The 18,755-nt window shown below is 43.6% G+C and overlaps 1 protein-coding gene across 4 annotated transcripts in view; it reads left to right on the forward strand.

The window, feature by feature from the left end:
- The first annotated feature begins 6,897 nt into the window (after positions 1-6,897).
- LOC112107376 (protein-associating with the carboxyl-terminal domain of ezrin) overlaps positions 6,898-18,755 on the forward strand; it is a 30,557-nt gene continuing 18,699 nt past the window's right edge. The window contains exons 1-6 of one of the 4 annotated variants that reach the window (XM_026655342.2): positions 6,898-7,016; positions 13,307-13,594; positions 14,092-14,277; positions 15,101-15,214; positions 16,303-16,359; positions 18,091-18,193. In XM_026655342.2, coding sequence (XP_026511127.1) covers positions 13,430-13,594; positions 14,092-14,277; positions 15,101-15,214; positions 16,303-16,359; positions 18,091-18,193 — 625 coding nt within the window. In that variant the 5' untranslated portion in view covers positions 6,898-7,016; positions 13,307-13,429. Of the gene's footprint in view, positions 7,017-12,251; positions 12,336-13,306; positions 13,595-14,091; positions 14,278-15,100; positions 15,215-16,302; positions 16,360-18,090; positions 18,194-18,755 lie in introns of those variants that run through there. The other 3 variants (XM_026655343.2, XM_024201045.3, XM_024201046.3) reach the window with 3 other exon arrangements.

Here is an 18,755-nt window from a genome sequence, read left to right on the forward strand (position 1 = left end):
TAAATCAAGATTGTTGGCCTTTCTTAAAGAGATGTTCTACCCCGACTAGAAGTTATGGGCATGATGCTGAAATTACTGGTGAGATTCTATGGCTTGTGTTATGCAGGTCAGACTAGATGGTCATAATGGTCCATTCTGGCCTATGGGAGAAATTATTGTTAACATAACCTCTGAAAAAGTTCACCATCTGGTGTCCTCAACTATCTTACTATCCATACCCACAGAAGATAGACTATACTACCAATGAGAGACAGAAGAAATTGAGACAGGAGGCACTTTCTGCATCAGTGTCTGAAATATGACTGAAAAGAGACTTCCTCAAGTAATCAGGAGTCAAAAAGTGTCCCATCAAAAAGTAATGATGAAAAACCACTCCTGACCCTGGGCAGGGCCGGCGCAACCCATTAGGCGACCTAGGCAGTCGCCTAGGGCACTACAATTTGGGGGGCAGCGACCGCGGCGGTATTTCGGCGGCGGGACCTTCCGCCACCTCTCTGGGGGGCGGCATTTCGGGGCGGGACCTTCTGCCGCCTAGGGCAGCAGAAAAGCTGGCGGCACTCCTGACCCTGGGAGAAAAAAGAGAGATGACATCACACTATGCAGCAACCTGCCAGCAGATCAGAAATGAACACAGAGGATCAAGCCTCAAACAGAATATGTAGCCATATCCTGGACGGCTCTCTGCTACTTCTAACAAAGAAATGAGGGCTCTGCCTCTTTTTTACACTTTGGCAACACTTGCATACCTTGTCATGCCAATAAAGTCTCACTGAATTGAACTGATTAAACACCATGGTATTATTGTATGAGTAAGTGTTACATTTAGCAATAAAGTTTAGATTATAGTGAACAGAAGCTTAGCAAGCAGTCAGACTATAGGAGGCCTCATCATAATTCACTTATAAGAGATAAATAAATAAATGAACCTAGAACCCAGCTGATTCATAGAGATCTATGCTTTCTAACAGCTCTGCTTTTATAGATTATAGCACATAGGGCTGTTCTCTAAATGCCAATCAGATCAACCCCTGAGACTAGGGGCCACTGTTGTTTTCCTGTACCAGTATTCCTCCAGTAAAGGTAAAGTTGTGGCTCAAGAACATTCTCATTGCATGATTGATGTCTCTTCCTTCTAAAATAAATGCCTGAGTTTCATTTGGCCACTTCTGTAGCAACAGAGGGTTTTTATGCCTGGTCTACACTTGAAACTTTTGCCAAGTGGCTTAAGGGTCTGATATTTTCACACCATTTCTATGCTGGCAAAAAGCCTAGCATAGATGCAGTTATACTGGCAAAAAAAAAAAAAACTTTTGCTGGTACAGCTTTTTTGTTTGGGGAACTGGTATAAGTTTTATTGTAAAAGCACTCTTTCGCTGGTTTAAGCTGAGTCTACACTAGAAAGGTTTGCTAGTATAACTATACTGGCTAAACAAAACTCTACCTTGAGACAATATTCTTCTATAATGAACCTTAGTGGCCTCATCTGCTCCCTAAAATTTTAACTTAGAGCTTGTCTTCACGTACAGCACTACAGCAGTGCAACTGTAGCACTTTAGTGAAGATGCTCCTATGCCAACACGGTAGCTATGTTGATGGGAGAAGCTCTCCTGTCGACATAGCACTGTCTACAAAGGGGGCTAGGTCAGTATACGTCATTCGGGTATGGATTTTTCACATCCCTGAGCTATACCAATTTAGGTGTGTAGTGTAGACCTGCCTCAGAGTTGCTCAACTGCACTCCTTACCAATACTAACACTACAAATCCAGGAAGGCACCAATTATGCTACAATTCACGTCTACGTTCATGTTCCATACCAGCCAAATACTGTAAATACCCAAACATGCTCACAGACTCCTCAGCTCCACCACACACTCCCTTCTGGTTTGATCACAATATAGATTTCCGATTGTATCTTTTCTATGTTTGCACAGTGCTCAGAAAAATGGGGCTGTGATATTGTCTGTGGTCTGTGCATACCCCCATAATAGAAATATTTATTTAACCAGCCACAATGCACACATCCAGTTCCTCACAAACATTCATATGCACAGCCTGAATTCCAAACTCAGGTGGAGTTAAATTACCTATATATGAATTTGTGTATATGTTAGGGCTGTCAAGCGATTTAAAAAAATCGTGATTAATTATGTGATTTTAAAAATTGCAATTAATCGTGTGATTAATCGTGCTGTTAAACAATAATAGAATACCATTTAAATATTTTTGGATGTTTTCTACATTTTCAAACACTGATTTATATTTATTTTAATTACAAATATTTGCACTGTAAAAAATGAAAGAAATAATATTTTTCAATTCCTCCATTTCAAGTACTGTAGTGCAAACTCTTTACCATGAAAGTCAAACTTACAAATGTAGAATTATGTACAAAAAAACCTGCATTCAAAAATAAAACAATGTAAAACTTGAGAGCCTACAAGTCCACTCAGTCCTACTTCTTGTTCAGCCAATCGCTCAGACAAACAAGTTGTTTATATTTGCAGGAGATAACGCTGCCTGCTTTTTATTTACAATATCACCTGAAAATGAGAACAAGCGTTTGCATGACACTGTTGTAGCTGGTGTTGCAAGATATTTACGAGCCAGATGTGTTAAAGATTCATATGTCCCTTCATGCTTCGACCACCATTCCATAGGACATACGCCCCTGCTGATGACAGGTTCTGCCCAATAATGATCCAAAGTAGTGCGGACCGACGCATGTTCATTTTCATCGTCTGAGTCAGATGCCACCAGCAGAAGGTTGCTTTTCTTTTTTGGTGGTTCAGGTTCTATAGTGTTGCTCTTTTAAGATTTCTGAAAACATGCTCCACACCTTGTCCCTCTCAGATTTTGGAAGGCACTTCAGATTCTTAAACCTTGGGTTGAGTGCTGTATCTATTTTTAGAAACTTCACATTGGTACCTTCTTTGCATTTTGTCAAATCTGCGGTGAAAGTGTCCTTAAAATGAACAACGTGCAGGGTCATCATCTGAGACTGCTATAACATGAAATACATGGCAGAATGCAGGTAAAACCGAGCAGGGGGCATACAATTCTCCCCCAAGGAGTTCAGTCACAAATTTAATTAACGCATTATTTTTTTAACAAGCATCATCAGCATGGAAGCATGTCCTCTGGAATGGTGGCCAAAGCATGAAGGGGCATACAATGTTCTAAGATCAAAGTGTAGGCTCTCTGAGCTCTGGTCAAGTGTCAGTAGTCTCTTGGTCTATCCAAGGCCGTGATCAAGTGTTTTGATGTTTTTGGTCTTTTGGCCTCGAGATGAAAACCTTGTCTTTGTTTCTGGGACCTTGAAGTGAAAAAATTCTCTAAGTTATATCTGGCGCATAAATACATTGCAATGCTGGCTACAAAAGTGCCATGCGAACGCCTGTTCTCACTTTCAGGTGACATTGTGTATAAGAAGCAGGCAGCATTATCTCCCGCAAATGTAAACAAACTTGTTTGTCTTAGCAATTGGCTGAACAGAAGTAGGACTGAGTGGACTTGCAGGCTCTAAAGTTTTACATTATTTTGTTTTTGAGTGCAGTTATGTAACAAAAAAAATCTGCATTTGTAAGTTGCACTTTCACGATAAATAGATTGTACTAGAGTACGTGTATGAAGTGAACTGAAAAATACTATTTCTTTTGTTTATTATTTTTACAGTGCAAATATTTGTAATGTAAGCAGAGTCAGAATGAGCTCTGGTGGTGAACTGTGGAAAAGGACTTCAGGGGCTGATCTTGTTTGCATGGGCACACCCACCCTGCCTGGCATGATGGGACTACTTGCCCATATGTTCACTTTGGCTGCTGTGGGATCCCCAGTCTCTTTGTTATTGGGGCAGGAGTAATAAAGTGTTGTTATCCTGGTTATGTGAATCAAGGACAGTAGAACTGTACTTGGCATTTTATGATGGAGGGACTTGTCCTCAACTAAGTAGCACTCGCTAGGCAAGGGACATGGGTTCCAAAGCCCAGTGAATTGAGAGAGGTTGGGGGCACTGGCATGTGTACCTGGCAGCTTGGGCACCAAACACCACTTTCATCCCAGCCCAGCCCATCCCTCCCCTCCGGTGTAATAACAGGGCTAATTGAGACTCCATTAGGAGTCTTGTTATGTGCTGCAGAGCTGAAATCACTGATTCCTAGGTCTAAGCATTAGACCTAATTTGGGCTAGTGGTTCTGAGTGTGCCAGCACTGAGGCTCCCCTACTAACAGCTGACATCACTAAAGAGCTGAAGTTACTGAGAGCTGTGTTAAGCGGGGATGGGCCTGAAGACATGTTGGTGAGTGGCTAGTAGGATGGCTGGTGGAGAGATGCGGATAGCAGGATGGCTGGCGGAGAGGTGCGGCTGGTGGTAAAGACTGCAGCAGAACCCCACAGAGAGGCATGGCAATTGGCCATCGACCGGAGCAGTGGAGCATGTAAGGTGCCCCTTTACCTCCCCCGCCTTTCCACTCAAGCTGGAAGGTAAGCTCTGCAGATGAACTTCTGAACTCTGGGGCTGCACTGACCAAGGGCAGAAATCGTGGGTGGGGTGACTGTTGGGTTGCTGGACTTAAGACCCTGATGGGAAAAGGACACTGCCAAACTTACTTGGAGGTGGGTCTTTTGCTCTTGGTTTGTGTTATGCATCCTGTTTGTGGGGTTTCCCTCGTTTATTAAAAGGCTTTTGCTGCACTCAGACTCTGTACTTGCGAGAGGGGAAATACTGCCTCTTAGAGGCGCCCCGGGGGGTGGCATGTAATTGTCCCAGGTCACTGGGTGGGGGCTTGAGCCGGTTTTGCACTGTGTTATTGAAAAGGAACCCCTAGATACTGAACCCGGCCCTTGTTGCTGCTAACTCTGATGGGCAGAAGGGTTACAGTAATAAATATATAAAGTGAGCACTGTATACTTTGTATTCTGTGTTGTAATTGAAATCAATATATTTGAAAATGTAGAAACATCCAAAAAGATTTAATTTCAATTGATATTCTATTAACAGTGCAATTAACTGTGATTAATCACGATTAATTTTTTTAATCAGGATTAATTTTTTGAGTTAATTGCGTGAGTGAACTGATTAATCAACAGCCCTAGTATATATTTAATTGGCTATTTATTAGCTGTGGAGGTGAATTCTATAATATGTCACAAGATCAGAGAGAATTCAGATTCTGCATTTGAGTGTAACAGCAAGGAAGTGGATATCTGCATTATTGCTACCGGTAGCTCTATGCTGATCTGTGTATCCTGCATTTTCAAGGCTCCGCCTTCTTCTGAGCTTTAGGAACCACTGTCAGCCTTCTCCTATCCTCGTTCCCTTCACCTCCAACCAACTGTACTGAAGCCAGGTCAGCCCCCTTCCTCCCTTGGCAATTCCCCTCTAGTAGGTGTTTGTTTTTTGCATTTGCAGGTAGACTGGTGCTCACTGCTAACACCCTTTCAGATGTCTGGGTAAGGGAGTTGGTCCACAACTGATAATTAGAATTCCTAGGGAGTCAGATCTCAGCCTTCCAGAAGAATGAAGGACAGTGTCTGGAACATAAACCTCAGACTTGGGAGACTTGGGTTTAGTTCCCTGCTCTACCACAGACTTCATGTGTAACCTTGGGCAAGTCACTTAGTCACTCTGTACCACAGTTTCCCATCTGCAAAACAGAGATAATAGAACTGCCCTGCCTCACAGGCAGGTTGTGAAGATTATAATCATTAAAGGTAGAGAGATGTTCAAATACTATAGTAATGGGGGACTTGTAAATTCATAGAACACCAGATTTACTATATAAAACTTTACAGTTAACCAAAGGGAACCCCCTGACCTTGCCACTACAGTTCAAAGCTTCCTGACAGAAGCCAGATATGCTGGACTCTATGGAATGTCCCTTATAAAACCTCTGGAAATGAAGACGTTAGACAACAACGTTAAATCTCATAGGGCATGTGAAAGCCTAGGCCCAGACAGATTTTAGGTGGACTTCTACAAAACCTGACTCAAAACAGCACAGCAGTGCTACAGGCCAACAGTTTTCTGCTATGCCTGGAGGCTGCTCTCCTCTTTAATGAGGATTCAGGTGACACCATTTGCTCATGTGAGGCCGCCCCAGAGGTGGAACAATGGATGCAAAATTCACGTCCTGATCATGATGTCAAACAAATTTGTTGCCATGACATCTGTTGTTGGACCACCAAACTGCTCTCCTGCACCCAAGGCTGACAAGAGCGGACTCTCGTCCTGGGGGCCTGAGGTCAGTTCCCCCACTAATGTCTGTGTAAATGGGGTGAAACGGGAGGTGGTGGGGCCCAGTGAACATGATGTACAAATTTCTCTCATCAGGACTGCCCACCCCTGCAGAGTGTGGGGCCCATTCCCGCCCTGGGGTCATTGGGCACTAAAGCGATGGTGCTGGTTCAGCTCTGCTGTGAGTGGCTGGTGCTGGAGGGCTCAGATGTGCCCCAGGACCCTGGGCAGGGGCTGCTGTGGGGGCGCCGCCTTTGAAGCCACATTGCGGGGGGGTGTGTGACGTCACGTCACCCCGGGGGAGGTGCAGGGCATTGCTGCCCCCTCCAGGCACTGCGGTCTCCCCGCACGGTGACCATAGCGACCCCTGAGGGGATGCTGAGGTCGGGGGAGCGGGGCTGCCTACGTCACTCAGGAGCTGGGTGCAGCCCTGAAGCCGGCCATACACCCCTCCCCCTCGCCCCCGCCTGCCTCCCTGCCCCTATCCAAAATGGCCGCCTCCAGCCTCAGGCGCTGGCAGGGCTCCGCCCTTCCGCCCGCAGCCTCAACTTCGCCCTGTGCCTCAGCCGCCCTACCCCGGCCCAAGATGGCCGCTGCCCCTCTGCCTGTCCGGGAGGCGTTCCTGCCGCCGGCGGAGTGACTCTATGGTGCGGCGCGGGGCCGGAAGCCGGAGAGGCGGGCGGCGGCAGCTCTGTGGGGAGAGGCGGCGGCTGTCGGCGGGGCTGAGGCCGGCTTGGAAACTCGAGCCCCGACCCCTCCCCCAGCGGAGCGGGCAAGGCAGGTGAGGGGGGCTCCGTGTCCCCTCCCACCACGGGGCCAGTGGGGCCGGGGAGGGGGGCCGTTGGTGGCAGGGGGTAATGGGGGCAGGGTTAGGCAGGTGTAATTTGGGGGAGGGTGGTGGGTTATCAATGAGGCAGGCAGGCGGTAATGGGGGCAGGGTTAGGGAGTGGGTGAATGGGGGCGTTATTGATGGGGCAGGCAGAGGGTAATGGGGAGTGGAAATGTGGGGGTGAGGGGAGGGGCAGGCAGGGGTTAATGGGGGCAGGGTTAAGGGGGGTAATGTGGGGGAGAGGCAGGGGTTATCGGGGCAGGTGGGGTTAATGGGGGCAGGGTTAAGGAGGGGTAATGTGGGGGAGAGGCAGGGGTTATCGGTGGGAGAGGTAGCGGGTGTGTGATAGGAGGTAGATCCTTTCCTCGCTCAGGGCTAGGGTTCTGCCTGGCAGCTCACTGGCTGGCTGCCCCCAGAGGTCACTAATCTCTCCCTGGGCTATCCCAGTGGCAGCTTGCCAGGGCCCACGAGTCTATCAGGTGACTTTGGGGCACAGGGTGGGATATCGTCCCATGTCCCTGTGATGGCACCGAGGCAAGATCACGGGAGCCAGGTGCCCTGACCTCCTTCCCAAGGGCACCTGCTGGGTCTGAGCAACTTTGTCAGGAGATCTCAATGAATGTTTATTTCTTGTCAGGGGGTTTCAATGGGTGTTTATTTCTAGTGCAAATATGACATTGCAGTTCAGTCACCCTGTGGGAGTTTTGTGCTTTGTGGGGACAAATATGCTTGGGCTGTGATACAACTCCCCTTGACTTTACCAGCCCCTGGATGACTAAAGTTATTTATAACTCGGCAGCACAGATATTTGATCCCCTGGTACCAAAAATCCAGTCTGGGGAACAATACTTCCCGGGTATACATTCACTCGGTACCCTGGAATTGTTATGGGTGACTTGTCAATAAATAATTTGTAATTTGAAACTGGGTAATAGGCAGACCGGATGCTTTCAAAGTACCTTCCATAACTTTAAAACATATCTTTTCCAATCCCCAACCTCCAAAGTTTCAGCTGTCCTCAAGGAAGGCTGAAATGGAAATTTCCTTTCTTGCCAAAAGATGCCATTTTCCATTGTTCACATACTATATTTGGTTGTAAGGTTGTTCGTGAGCTGTCTGTGCAAACTGCAGGATGGCAGTTTGACCCATGCAGTGAGTGATAAGTTTAGAAATTCACTCTGTGCACTACACCCAAAAGAGGCACTGGGATGATTGCTGTTGGGAAACACTGCACTAGCCTGGGCAGGGCATCAGACTAGTTTAAGAAGTTGCAGGGTGGAGGACGGGATGAATGGAAAGCTGCATAATGTTGGATGAGTGGAGATAAAGTTGCATGACGCCTTACTCATCTGCTCCCAAGGCAGCACTGAATGCATCTTTGATTGTGGTGGTAGTTCATATGTAGAGGGCTACAGACTCAGGCAGCAGCCTACTCTTTACTTGGCTCCACCACAAGAGGGCATGATGCCCACCTCCATGGATCTACAAATCAACCCTCAATCCCAAGGATTATACAGCCTTCTGGTGAAAAGGGAAAGGCGGGAAGCAAGCAGGGAATAGGGAGCAAGAAAATGGAAAAAAGGGGAAACAAGGTGGGGAGGAAAAAAGATGGAAAAGAGCCAGAATGAGTGAATGGGCAGAGGAAAATAGAGAGGTTGTAGTTGTGCCAGGATATGATATGGGTAATGCAGTGTGAACGGGCACCCAATCCATCAAAGGGGGATGGGGACCTTCACCAGAAAAAGGTTGGTTAGCTTCTGTTTCAGTATCTCTATCTTGGGGTGCGAGAGAATGTTCCATGGGGCAATTATATGTTTGGAATTCCTTGCATGAAAGGTGATGACGTTCTGTGTCACTATTTTTTGTTTGAATTGATTTGTTGAAGATGGTCGTCTCTTTCTATGGTGAACTGATCGGTGAAACCAAGATATGAAATATCCTGTTTTTTTCCACGCATTCATCCCCTACTATGCTTAGTCTCAAAAGTGCTTTTTGCTTGGATGAAGGGAGCTGATGTTTACACATATGACTTTTTTCCTAAAACTCCATGCCAAGCATTTTTGTCTACGTCCATGAAGTGAGCTTGGTGTTTAGTCAGGTGAGAGAAGAGCTCTCCTGACTCTGGTGGCAGTGACATGAAGTACATGCAGCCTATTGTGTCAGCTGCCAGGAGACAATTGGCTGGAGGGACATGTAATAAAATGAGATCTGTCCAAAAGCAAGAATTTCAAGAAGCTGGATTGCCCAGTGAATCCCCTTCTACCGCAAAGGTAGAAAGTTAAGGGTACTCAGTGGTTCTGACTTTGCAGCTAAAGGATGAACACACAGCTTGCTAGCTGCAGGTTTTTAGTTATGAAGGACACAAACAAAAAGAAATTTCTTTAGTGCTTGTAAAAGATGCTCCTTTGACAGTCCTGGAGAAAGAAATGTGTTTATCTGCCTCTTTTGTGTTGAAGTGTGGGGTATTATCAGCATGAATTTGAAATGTCTGCATTAGTCTTAAATGGCAAAGCCGCACATGAATTACACAGGTTATCTTAAATTTGTGCCGTGTGGGGAGCATAGACTTTTTGTGGAGAATTGGTCAGCCGTTAGGATGATCAGCTGGTATCCACCACCCCATGACCTCCAAGGTGGTTCTGGAACCAACATTGCTTATTGAAAGAAATAATCAATACGTAATCAACTGTCCTTCAAAAGGTAACAGTGTTTTTGTTCAGGCACCAGTTACGAGAGGACTATAGAGCAGTTGTGTGGACCGCCGCTAGCTGGGCCACAGAGATGCCTCTTGTATTTATCCCTCAGGTCCAGAATCTTGATGTCTTTGAGGATAAAAAAGTCCAAACCACACAGATTTCCAATTGTATCTATTTTATTAACTAAGGCCTAGATATTTTTGCCCCCTTAACATGTTAATGCCTAACTGATTTAGGAGCCTAAGTCTCACTTTCAAAAGTGACCTAAGCACTTAGGATACGAAGAGATTTAGTGCCTAAAGTTACTTTTGAAAATGAGACTTAGGCTCCTAGGTCAGTTAGGTGTTGAAACGCTGAATGGAGCAATGACTAAATACCTTTAAAAAAATCTAGGCCCAACTACTTAAGCAAAAACATAAAATAAAGTAGATATAAGCAAATTCAATTGGAACAAAGTGGGTTAATATAAAATCAGTCAGGGTAATAAAATCAAGTCATTATCAGATTGAATAAACTGTTTCAAATAAATCAACAATTTTTGATAAGCTCTCTGTAATGATTTGACATGGTAGCAGTCTTGTTTAGCTATCAGATCCCAAAGTAATAGGGCCATTGTCGATCTGGATGCCAAGTGATTCAGGTGATCCAGGGAGGGACATATCACTCCCAAGTTGAAGCTAATGTTGAGACTGGCAGCTCTGATGACAATTAAGACAGTGTGCTCAAATTATTTGTGGTTAGGTAATAGAAATCTGTCCATTCCCCAGCCCCCAATAGAGGGTTACATGAAACATTCCAACACAATTCAAGATGACCACAGCTTGTTACATGTTAATGTTCAAATGTCAAACTTAGATAAAAACATAATTTCTCAGGATTAAACCTACAAGAGTGGACCCATGAAATGTGTGCAAGAGATCTTTTAGACAGTGAGGTTGTTTAACTGAGGACTGTTTAGGTATTTGAGGAGCTATTCTATAGGCACCATTCTTGAATTCTATGGACTCAGTCCCCACGCTCTCCTGTGCATGCGCATGTACACACTACCAGCCATCTGCTGAAGGTAACAAACAAGTGTCATAAATTACTTGAGTCCCCCATTAAAAGAAGTACTTTCCTGTTTGAAAGTGAATTTTTCTGTTTCTGTAGAAAGTGTTTCACTCTCTTTAATGTCAGATATAAGCATGGTCTGAAATTTGGCCCCTTTTTGCATATAAAGTGGCCTTTCAGTCCATCTCCTTCATGCCATCCTGCATCCATTTAGTTGCTACAAGCTGGTGGGCTGTGTGTCAGAGAAGAGAGATAAGAAGCTGTACTACATTCCAGTTTTCAAAGAGAGACAAACAGTTCAGTCCCCACATCTGACCTTTATTAAAATAGATACATCCTACTGGGAAGCATATGCAGGATTCTAACTATCTGTTAATTATAGAACAGCCATCTCTCCATTGCTGTCCAGGCATAAAAAGATGATAGTGTTTATGTAAGATTTGTATAAAATCAATACCCCACTATTGTGGGTGCCCCCTGCTGGGCTTCTAGCTTCGGATGACACACTTTCATACCTAGCTACATCTGTTTAAAAAAAAAAAAAAAAAAATTCATTCCCTAAGTTCACACTGACTATATGGATTGCACAACTGGTTTATTGCATAATTAATAAGAATTTATCCATTTAATATGAAACATTTAGACTGTAATGCACCATATTTTTCAAGGCAACCAGATAACTAATTTTTAATTGAAGCAATAAGTGAGAAGAAAACCAAGAACCTATAACCGAAAAATCTCCCAAAACATATCCAGACTAATAGAGAGAAGCCAGAATGGAAGCTTTGCCTTATAAAAATCAGGCCAAGAGGTCAAGAAGTGTGGTATATTGCTTTCAGCAATAGTCTGTGCCTCATGCTTCAGAGGAAGGCGAAAACTACCATAATGCAATCATCCAGCTGTGCAAAATAATATACATGGGGTGGGGCAAGAATTCCTTTCTGATCCCCACAGTGCTGAGCAGATGCCCTTGAAGATGAGACATGATTTCCCTTCCCTTAGCCTGCATTTCTACATATTTTAGTTTTTGATAATTTAAGAGAGGCCAAAGTTTTGGGTATATTATGGAGAAAAGTTTGCTCATAGCCTGAGGTAGCCTGCCAGCACGACACTGATTATAGAGCACAGGCCTATCCTACCAATGCTTTTAAAAGGGCTTCTGCCCCCCAGAAGAATATTGCGTGTGTTCCACTGTTATCTTCTGGAGCTGGTTCACAAGCAAGAAGTAAAACAAAAATTCAGGTTAACTTTATCTCCACTATAAATATGGTGGTGGGGGGAGGAGGATTAGGTTTGCCTGCCTGCCAACATTAGCCAGATGGAGGGAAGGCAGTCAGGAGGAAAATACATTCAGTTCTAAGGCGTGTCAGAGCAAGCTACAAATACAAAAAGAGGCGAATTGGGGTGGTGGTGGTAGAAACTAAAAGTTGTGTCCAATCAATCCTTCAGTGCTGGTGTCTCCTGCGACCGCCGTTCTGTCAACACTTTGTGATGATGCACCTGCTACAGCTGAGCAGCAGTGGAGGTGAATTTTGCTTGATATACCAAGTATATAAGGAAACACCAAAGAGATTAAGGAACTCCTTCATTTGTCAGTACTGCACCAGCAGGGTGGTGTAGCAGACCTTTCTAATTCCATTTAATTTTCATTGTAGCTTTACCTAATGAAATATTTAGATCTAGGGAGATAGTTGGTTCAGGGGATTTGGTGATGGAAAGAGGAGCCCCTCACCTCGAGATTCCTGATTTGTTTTGGGGTTTTTTGTTTTGTATTTTTTAAAATCAGGTTTAGATTGGTGGGGACCAAAAGTCATGACTGTCAGATGACATAAAGCTATATCAGTTGTTGCCTTTGGTGAAGATCCAATAGGCAGTTAGTCACATGACAGATCACCATCACCAGGGGGCCACCTTTTGGCAGAGACTCCAAAGATTGAATGGAAACTGAATTACCCTGTAGGGTGAGATTGAGACATAGGCCTTGTCTACACTACTGGGGTAAGTCGATCTAAGTTACGCTACTCCAGCTACGTGAATAACATAGCTGGAGTCAACATAGCTTAGGTCATCTTACTGCGGTGTCTACGCCGCACTGTGTCGATGGGAGACACTCTCCCATCAATTTACCTTAATCTTCTCATTCTGGTGGAGTATCAGAGTTGACCAAAGAGTGCTCTGCAATTGATTTAGCAGGTCTTCGCTAGACCAGTAAATCGACCCCCACTGCATCGATCGCAGCAGCATCAATCCTTGGTAAGTGTAGACATTGCCATATTAGCAGTATCTTGTGGTATAGCTTGCACTGAGCTGTTTGTGCTTTACCTGTTCCACAGCTAAAGTCTCTTATCTCTAGAGCTGTCCAAGCCCTTTATTACCTTTACAACATAAATGACTGAGTTTTAGATTTTTATCTACTGAAACTCCAGGGAGAGAACTGTTGACTCAAGTACATCAACAAGATGAGGTTTTTTTGATGTTTTGTTTCACACTTTTCAGAAAATGTTCTGAAGAATAAATTGGACGGTGCCAGTTGGAATTAAATTGTCTGAAAAACCTCTGTTCACCCTAAGGCCTATTTGACACCGAGAGAGCTTCCACAACGGCCTAATTCTGCAAGTGATGGGCTCGGAGAACAGTGCTTTAAAGAGCTACACACTGGAAGAGCCGCCGTACACCTTACCAACTGGACTCACAATTTACCCAGCTGTACTGCAAGATGGCAAGCTTGCCTCGGTCTTTGTGTATAAAACAGAGAATGAAGACACAGTTAATAAAGCTGCCAAGGTAGAGAACGTGGCCTTGCTGAATAACAGGCTTCTTTCTAATTCTCTTTGCCTTTTCTAGTATCAAAGTCAAGCTATCTGTTCCTGTACATGAATGTCCTCAAAGCCCCTTGGGAGGGAGGAGGAAGAAACAGGTTGATTCAGAATACGTTTGAAGGGTAATGATCCCTGCTTCTAGCAGATCTCCTTAATTACAGGGACACTCTCACAGCTCCCAAATACAAGTTTTGTTTTATTTTTGTATAAGATTTTGATATGACAAGAAACAGTCTACAGTGTGATCAAAATAAGAGCAGTGTGTGGTGGTGGGCATTCTGGTAGGGAGTGGGATTGGAATTTATAATTCCCTCCAGAAAACTCACTTAAAAGGACATTAAGGTTGTGTGGTTAAGCACTTGCATGTGAGGAGATGCCAAAGTGATGAATCCCCACTAAACCCCCTGCCTATAAAGGATGTGGGATATATACCAAGTTGTTTCCTCCTTGTCATTTTTGAAGCACCTGAAAACCTTGCGCCATCCTTGCCTTTTGCGCTTCCTCTCTTGTACCGTGGAAACAGATGGGATTCACCTGGTTACAGAGCGTGTAAAGCCTTTGGAGATGGCGCTGGAGATGCTGTCCTCAGATGAGATCTGTGCAGGGATCTATGACTTATTGCTAGCTCTCATCTTCCTTCATGAAAGGGTAAGTTCTCAACAGAAACAGGTGTGAATGTGTAAGGTTTGGGCTCCCAGCAGGAACAGGTTTATGTGAGCAGAGGGAAGGCTTTATCAGTGGGCTTACATGGATGATTGTGAGGTATTGGACCTTAAAATCTCACGTTTCTTGTTCCCTGCCTGCTTTTTATTTCACTTGTGACATGGCATTAGCAGCTATCTCAGACTGATAGAGAATAGTACTTTATACCATCTGGCAGCTGGTGTTCCAGACTGCTTTTAGGCGGTACAAAGAATTCTCACTAGCTGTTTTTGAGGCAATGAATAATGATAAAATGTATCTGAAGAGCCAGAACAGGGAAGATAATTATGAAAATGTCATGACTTTATGGCCTGAGATCGCATGACTTGTCAGAGCTATGAACAAATGCTGCTGGAAAACGGATTCTCAGCATAACATATTTGTTTATCATCCTGGTGGTACATAAGATATCAGACTTTGTCCCTGGGTCTAGCAGTGCTTTTTAGGCATGTGTTCAGGATTGAATTAGCAAATCCCAGATCTGAAGCCAGTGTAACTTTAAGTCTTTGTGCTCAGATATGGAGGGCCTCTTGTAACTTGCAATTAGAGTAAAAGGACTGTGATAGTTAAACTTGGCCTCCTTTAAAGCCTCAGTCCTTGTGAAAGGTGCCATTTGGCCTACAAAAACCATTAAGGAACCTGCAGTATAAATGCTGATCTGTGTACTTTTCAGCAGCTTTTTCTCAGATCATCAGGGCACCTAATTAGTGCTAACAAGGATTTAATGCCTTCATCGATCCCCAGGTCTATTGTTTATTTTATATTTTAGGGAAACCTAACGCATAACAACGTCTGTTTATCATCTGTATTTGTAAGTGAGGATGGGCACTGGAAACTAGGAGGAATGGAAACAGTTTGCAACCTTAATGAAGCCACCCCAGAGGTAAGAGCCAAACAACCCACTCACAATGCTTGGAACAAGGGTTTCTGGCTTGTTGGGGATCCATCATTAGAGAGCTTTGCTCAGATTTAAAGTGTATCCAATTGCCTAAATTGAGAATTAATATTAAAAGTGTATCAGCCTGCTTCCCAGATCCGTGGCCTGAATGCTTGCTCTAAGGACACAGTTACCATAAATGACCATGTGTGGGTAAAGTCAACTAGTCATTCGAGGGGACTAGAAGTGGCTGCAAGGAGGTGTTAGGGTTGGGGAGAGGGAAGGTGGGAACAAGCTTGAAGTCTGTCCTCTTTACTACTGCTGCTACTGGTTAGTAAAAGGGTTTACTTTCTTTCCCTGAAGCAGAAAAGCTGAATCCAGATTAAAACAGGTTAACATCCTCACTCATTTAAAGGGCACTTTGGTTCTCCCTGCTGGCATCTCCATTGGACATTAGGGAGGAAAATGTCTGTCTTGAACTCAGCTGCATCCTGTGCAGAGTCAATGCTGCAGTGAGACACTACTCAAATACATTCTGGCTTTCATTCCAAAGGATCCCCAAATTCTTCATAAACTGTACCCACATAGCATCGCTAACAGTTTTACCACCTCCTGGAGAGGGACGGCTGGCCAGGCAATTGGTACCTTGTGTGATGCACAACATTACAAGAGGTGAAATTTTGACCAAGAGCATTGGAGTAAAATCCCACTATTATTAAAGATCCAGAGGTCCAGGTACAGCATGTAGGGATATGGTTTTAAGACTGAAGGCAGAATTGACTCTAGTAAGATTCAGCAACTGCAGGGCATCTCGGTGTTTTACCCTTGATGCTTAGACCCCAGAGCTATCCCTCCAGGTTGGTAAGGTAGTGAGGCATATCCTATACTGAATGTGAAAGGGGGGAACCCACTGTTGTACATTCAGCCAGTCTTGACTGGCCATGGAGAGAGAGAGGAGCGGCGAGAGAGGGAGAAGGGAAAAAAAAAGGGCAAAAAAAGCTGGGTTTCATCCACTGCTGCTTGGTGCCAACTCACCAAGCGATAAATGATTAGCTCAAAACATTTAATATGAAGTTTTCCTTTCCTCTTTCTAGTTCCTGTGTGGTATCAAGTCAGTGCGAGACCAGGCAGCCATCCCTCCTGAAGAGAGGGTGAGTAGCATTGGGTTGATCAGAAGTTAATCTGTTTTTGCTGCAGGATTTTTTGGTTTTCGATATTGAAGCAAAAAAGCGCAGAAAGCAGTTTCAGCCCATATATATCTATAAATGATGTATTTCTTTAGATTTATATAAAATAGAGCATGCTTAGATGTGGAGGGATATGTCCATCTAGATAACTTCAGAATTGTGTTGTACTGTCCATAACTTGTATATTGTGAAAGGGGGAGATGACTCAACGGAATAAGTTAATGACAGAGCAACAGCCCTAACAGCGAATATTTTTTTTTACATTTGTGTCCCAGCCTTAATATTTACAACAACCGTGCCCAAAATTTTTCCACCCGAACACTTGCAATTTTTCATATACGCTTACATAATTAATTTTTAAAATAGTGAAATGACAGTATTTGCTTCTATCTGTCTCTTGATAAATAAATACAAAAATATTTTCCCCAACGATAAATATCCACAGTTGATGAGCTTTGCAGTTACAGAGGAGGGCGGTTGTAGGATGAACAAATGCTCAGAGATCTGCCAGAGATTCTTTTGTTTTCATGCTCTTTTTTTTTTAACTCTTCTTTATCGGGATGGATCTACATGGAATGTGATAGAACATGTCTTTATTTTATAGCTCCAGAACTAGTTCATATCTCCAAGGAAGATCCCAAGTTAGGCATTTTCCGTTTTCAAAAAAGCATTCTGTACTCTTGCTAGGTACTGGTTCTGTTTCTCTTAGGAAGTCTTAAAATAAATGGCCTGCTATATTATTTACTATTTCTGTTAAATTGCCAGAGGACCACACAGCTAAATAGCCATAAAAAGACTGGCCAATAATCTTCCAGAACCAACATCGGCCAAATAAGACTTTGGTATTTTTAAAAATTCTAAAGCTGAGCATATTTTTTTGCACCGAGTTTTATAAGATAAAATTGGCCAGAAGAACAGGCCAGTCCAAGTATTTAAAAGGTTGCTGGGCATGTATAGAAACTGATTATTGAACACCACTCGTGGCCATTTGAAGGTTGTGGTTGTTTATGTAAATGTTATACTCCCAAGAGCAATCCAGTCACATGTATTCTAAGAATTTAGAAAGTGCCAGTTCTGAAACTGAAGCCAATTTTTGTGCTATGCAGAAAGTCAAAATTTAAGAAGCTGGTAAGCTGCACTCAGAAAAGAAAGTCATCATCATCTTGAACCTTTGTATTTTAAAACTCACCAATTTCATTGTGTAAAACTTGGTGCAAACAATACGCTCATCTTTAAACTATAAAGAACCTAAAGCTTCATTCCGCTAACATTTGCTGAGAAGTTGTTGATCCTTTTAAAGCTACATAGTTTTGTGGCGCTGTTGCATTTAATGTCCACGTGTTTCCCTTATTAACCAACTGTCATGTCTATAGTGTAATGCAGACTGCTTACAGACTAGAAGAGAGTGAGTTCTCTCCCTGGTTAACGTTGGTTTCCATAGAAATGCAGAAAGCTTCTGGCTTACAGTTGCTGGATGAACTCATGGGGCACTGTTTAACTGTGATGTTCTTGTTTGTGTGTCTAGGCTGTAAGTTCTTTAAGGCTCTAGGGAGGCTTTTGAGTTTTGCATAATATTCCACTTGTAATGCACTGAGTGGAGTAATGGTACTATACAAAGAATCAGAGGGTGTAAGGAGAGAGTAGGGACTCTTGGAGACTGTATAGCAGGCTCCTGCTTTATGATTATTTTTTCAGTCTGCAGATTTCAAAATTCTTCCTGAGAGCCACGGACATGCCCGGGATGCCTATTCATTTGGAACAATGGTTGAAAATCTGCTGACATTCTTAAATGATCAGGGTGAGAGTCCTCAAAGACAAGGAATAAAATTACTTTATTTTGCTACCTCCCATGCATGAATGACCCAAAGTATTCATTTTCCAATAGGAAAGAGTGTCTCAGAAGAAGCATGACAAAACTTTTTTATTGCAGAGAAGTGATTGTCCATTTCACTCTCCACGTATTTCAGAAATGAGAAACTTTCCCATAAGAGCTCTTCCTGTTCCATGCTGTCCTTCACAGGACAGGAGACTTCTTGGTGGTTGCTTTTTCTGTATAGCTTGCATAGTGACTGGGAGTCCAATCCAGGCGTCAGTGACTGGGGTGGGAATTTTTTTGTAATGGAAACTAGGGTACAGTGGTGTTAGGATTGTCCAGCAGCTGGCATCCTGGTTTGGCTGTTGGGATGCTATGTCTGATTCCAAAATCTCACTTCCCCTGTGCATGACTTTGGTAAATTGTATAATCTCTGTCAGCTTTCCCTATCTGCAAAATATAGATAATGGATTTATCTTTTGTAAACCACTTTACGATGCTCAGTCAAAGAAACTATGTAAATGCAAATTACTATTAAGATTGATCC

Source organism: Terrapene carolina, unplaced genomic scaffold, assembly GCF_002925995.2.
Source record: "Terrapene carolina triunguis isolate 2854851 unplaced genomic scaffold, T_m_triunguis-2.0 Scaffold210, whole genome shotgun sequence".
NCBI lineage: Eukaryota > Metazoa > Chordata > Testudines > Emydidae > Terrapene > Terrapene triunguis.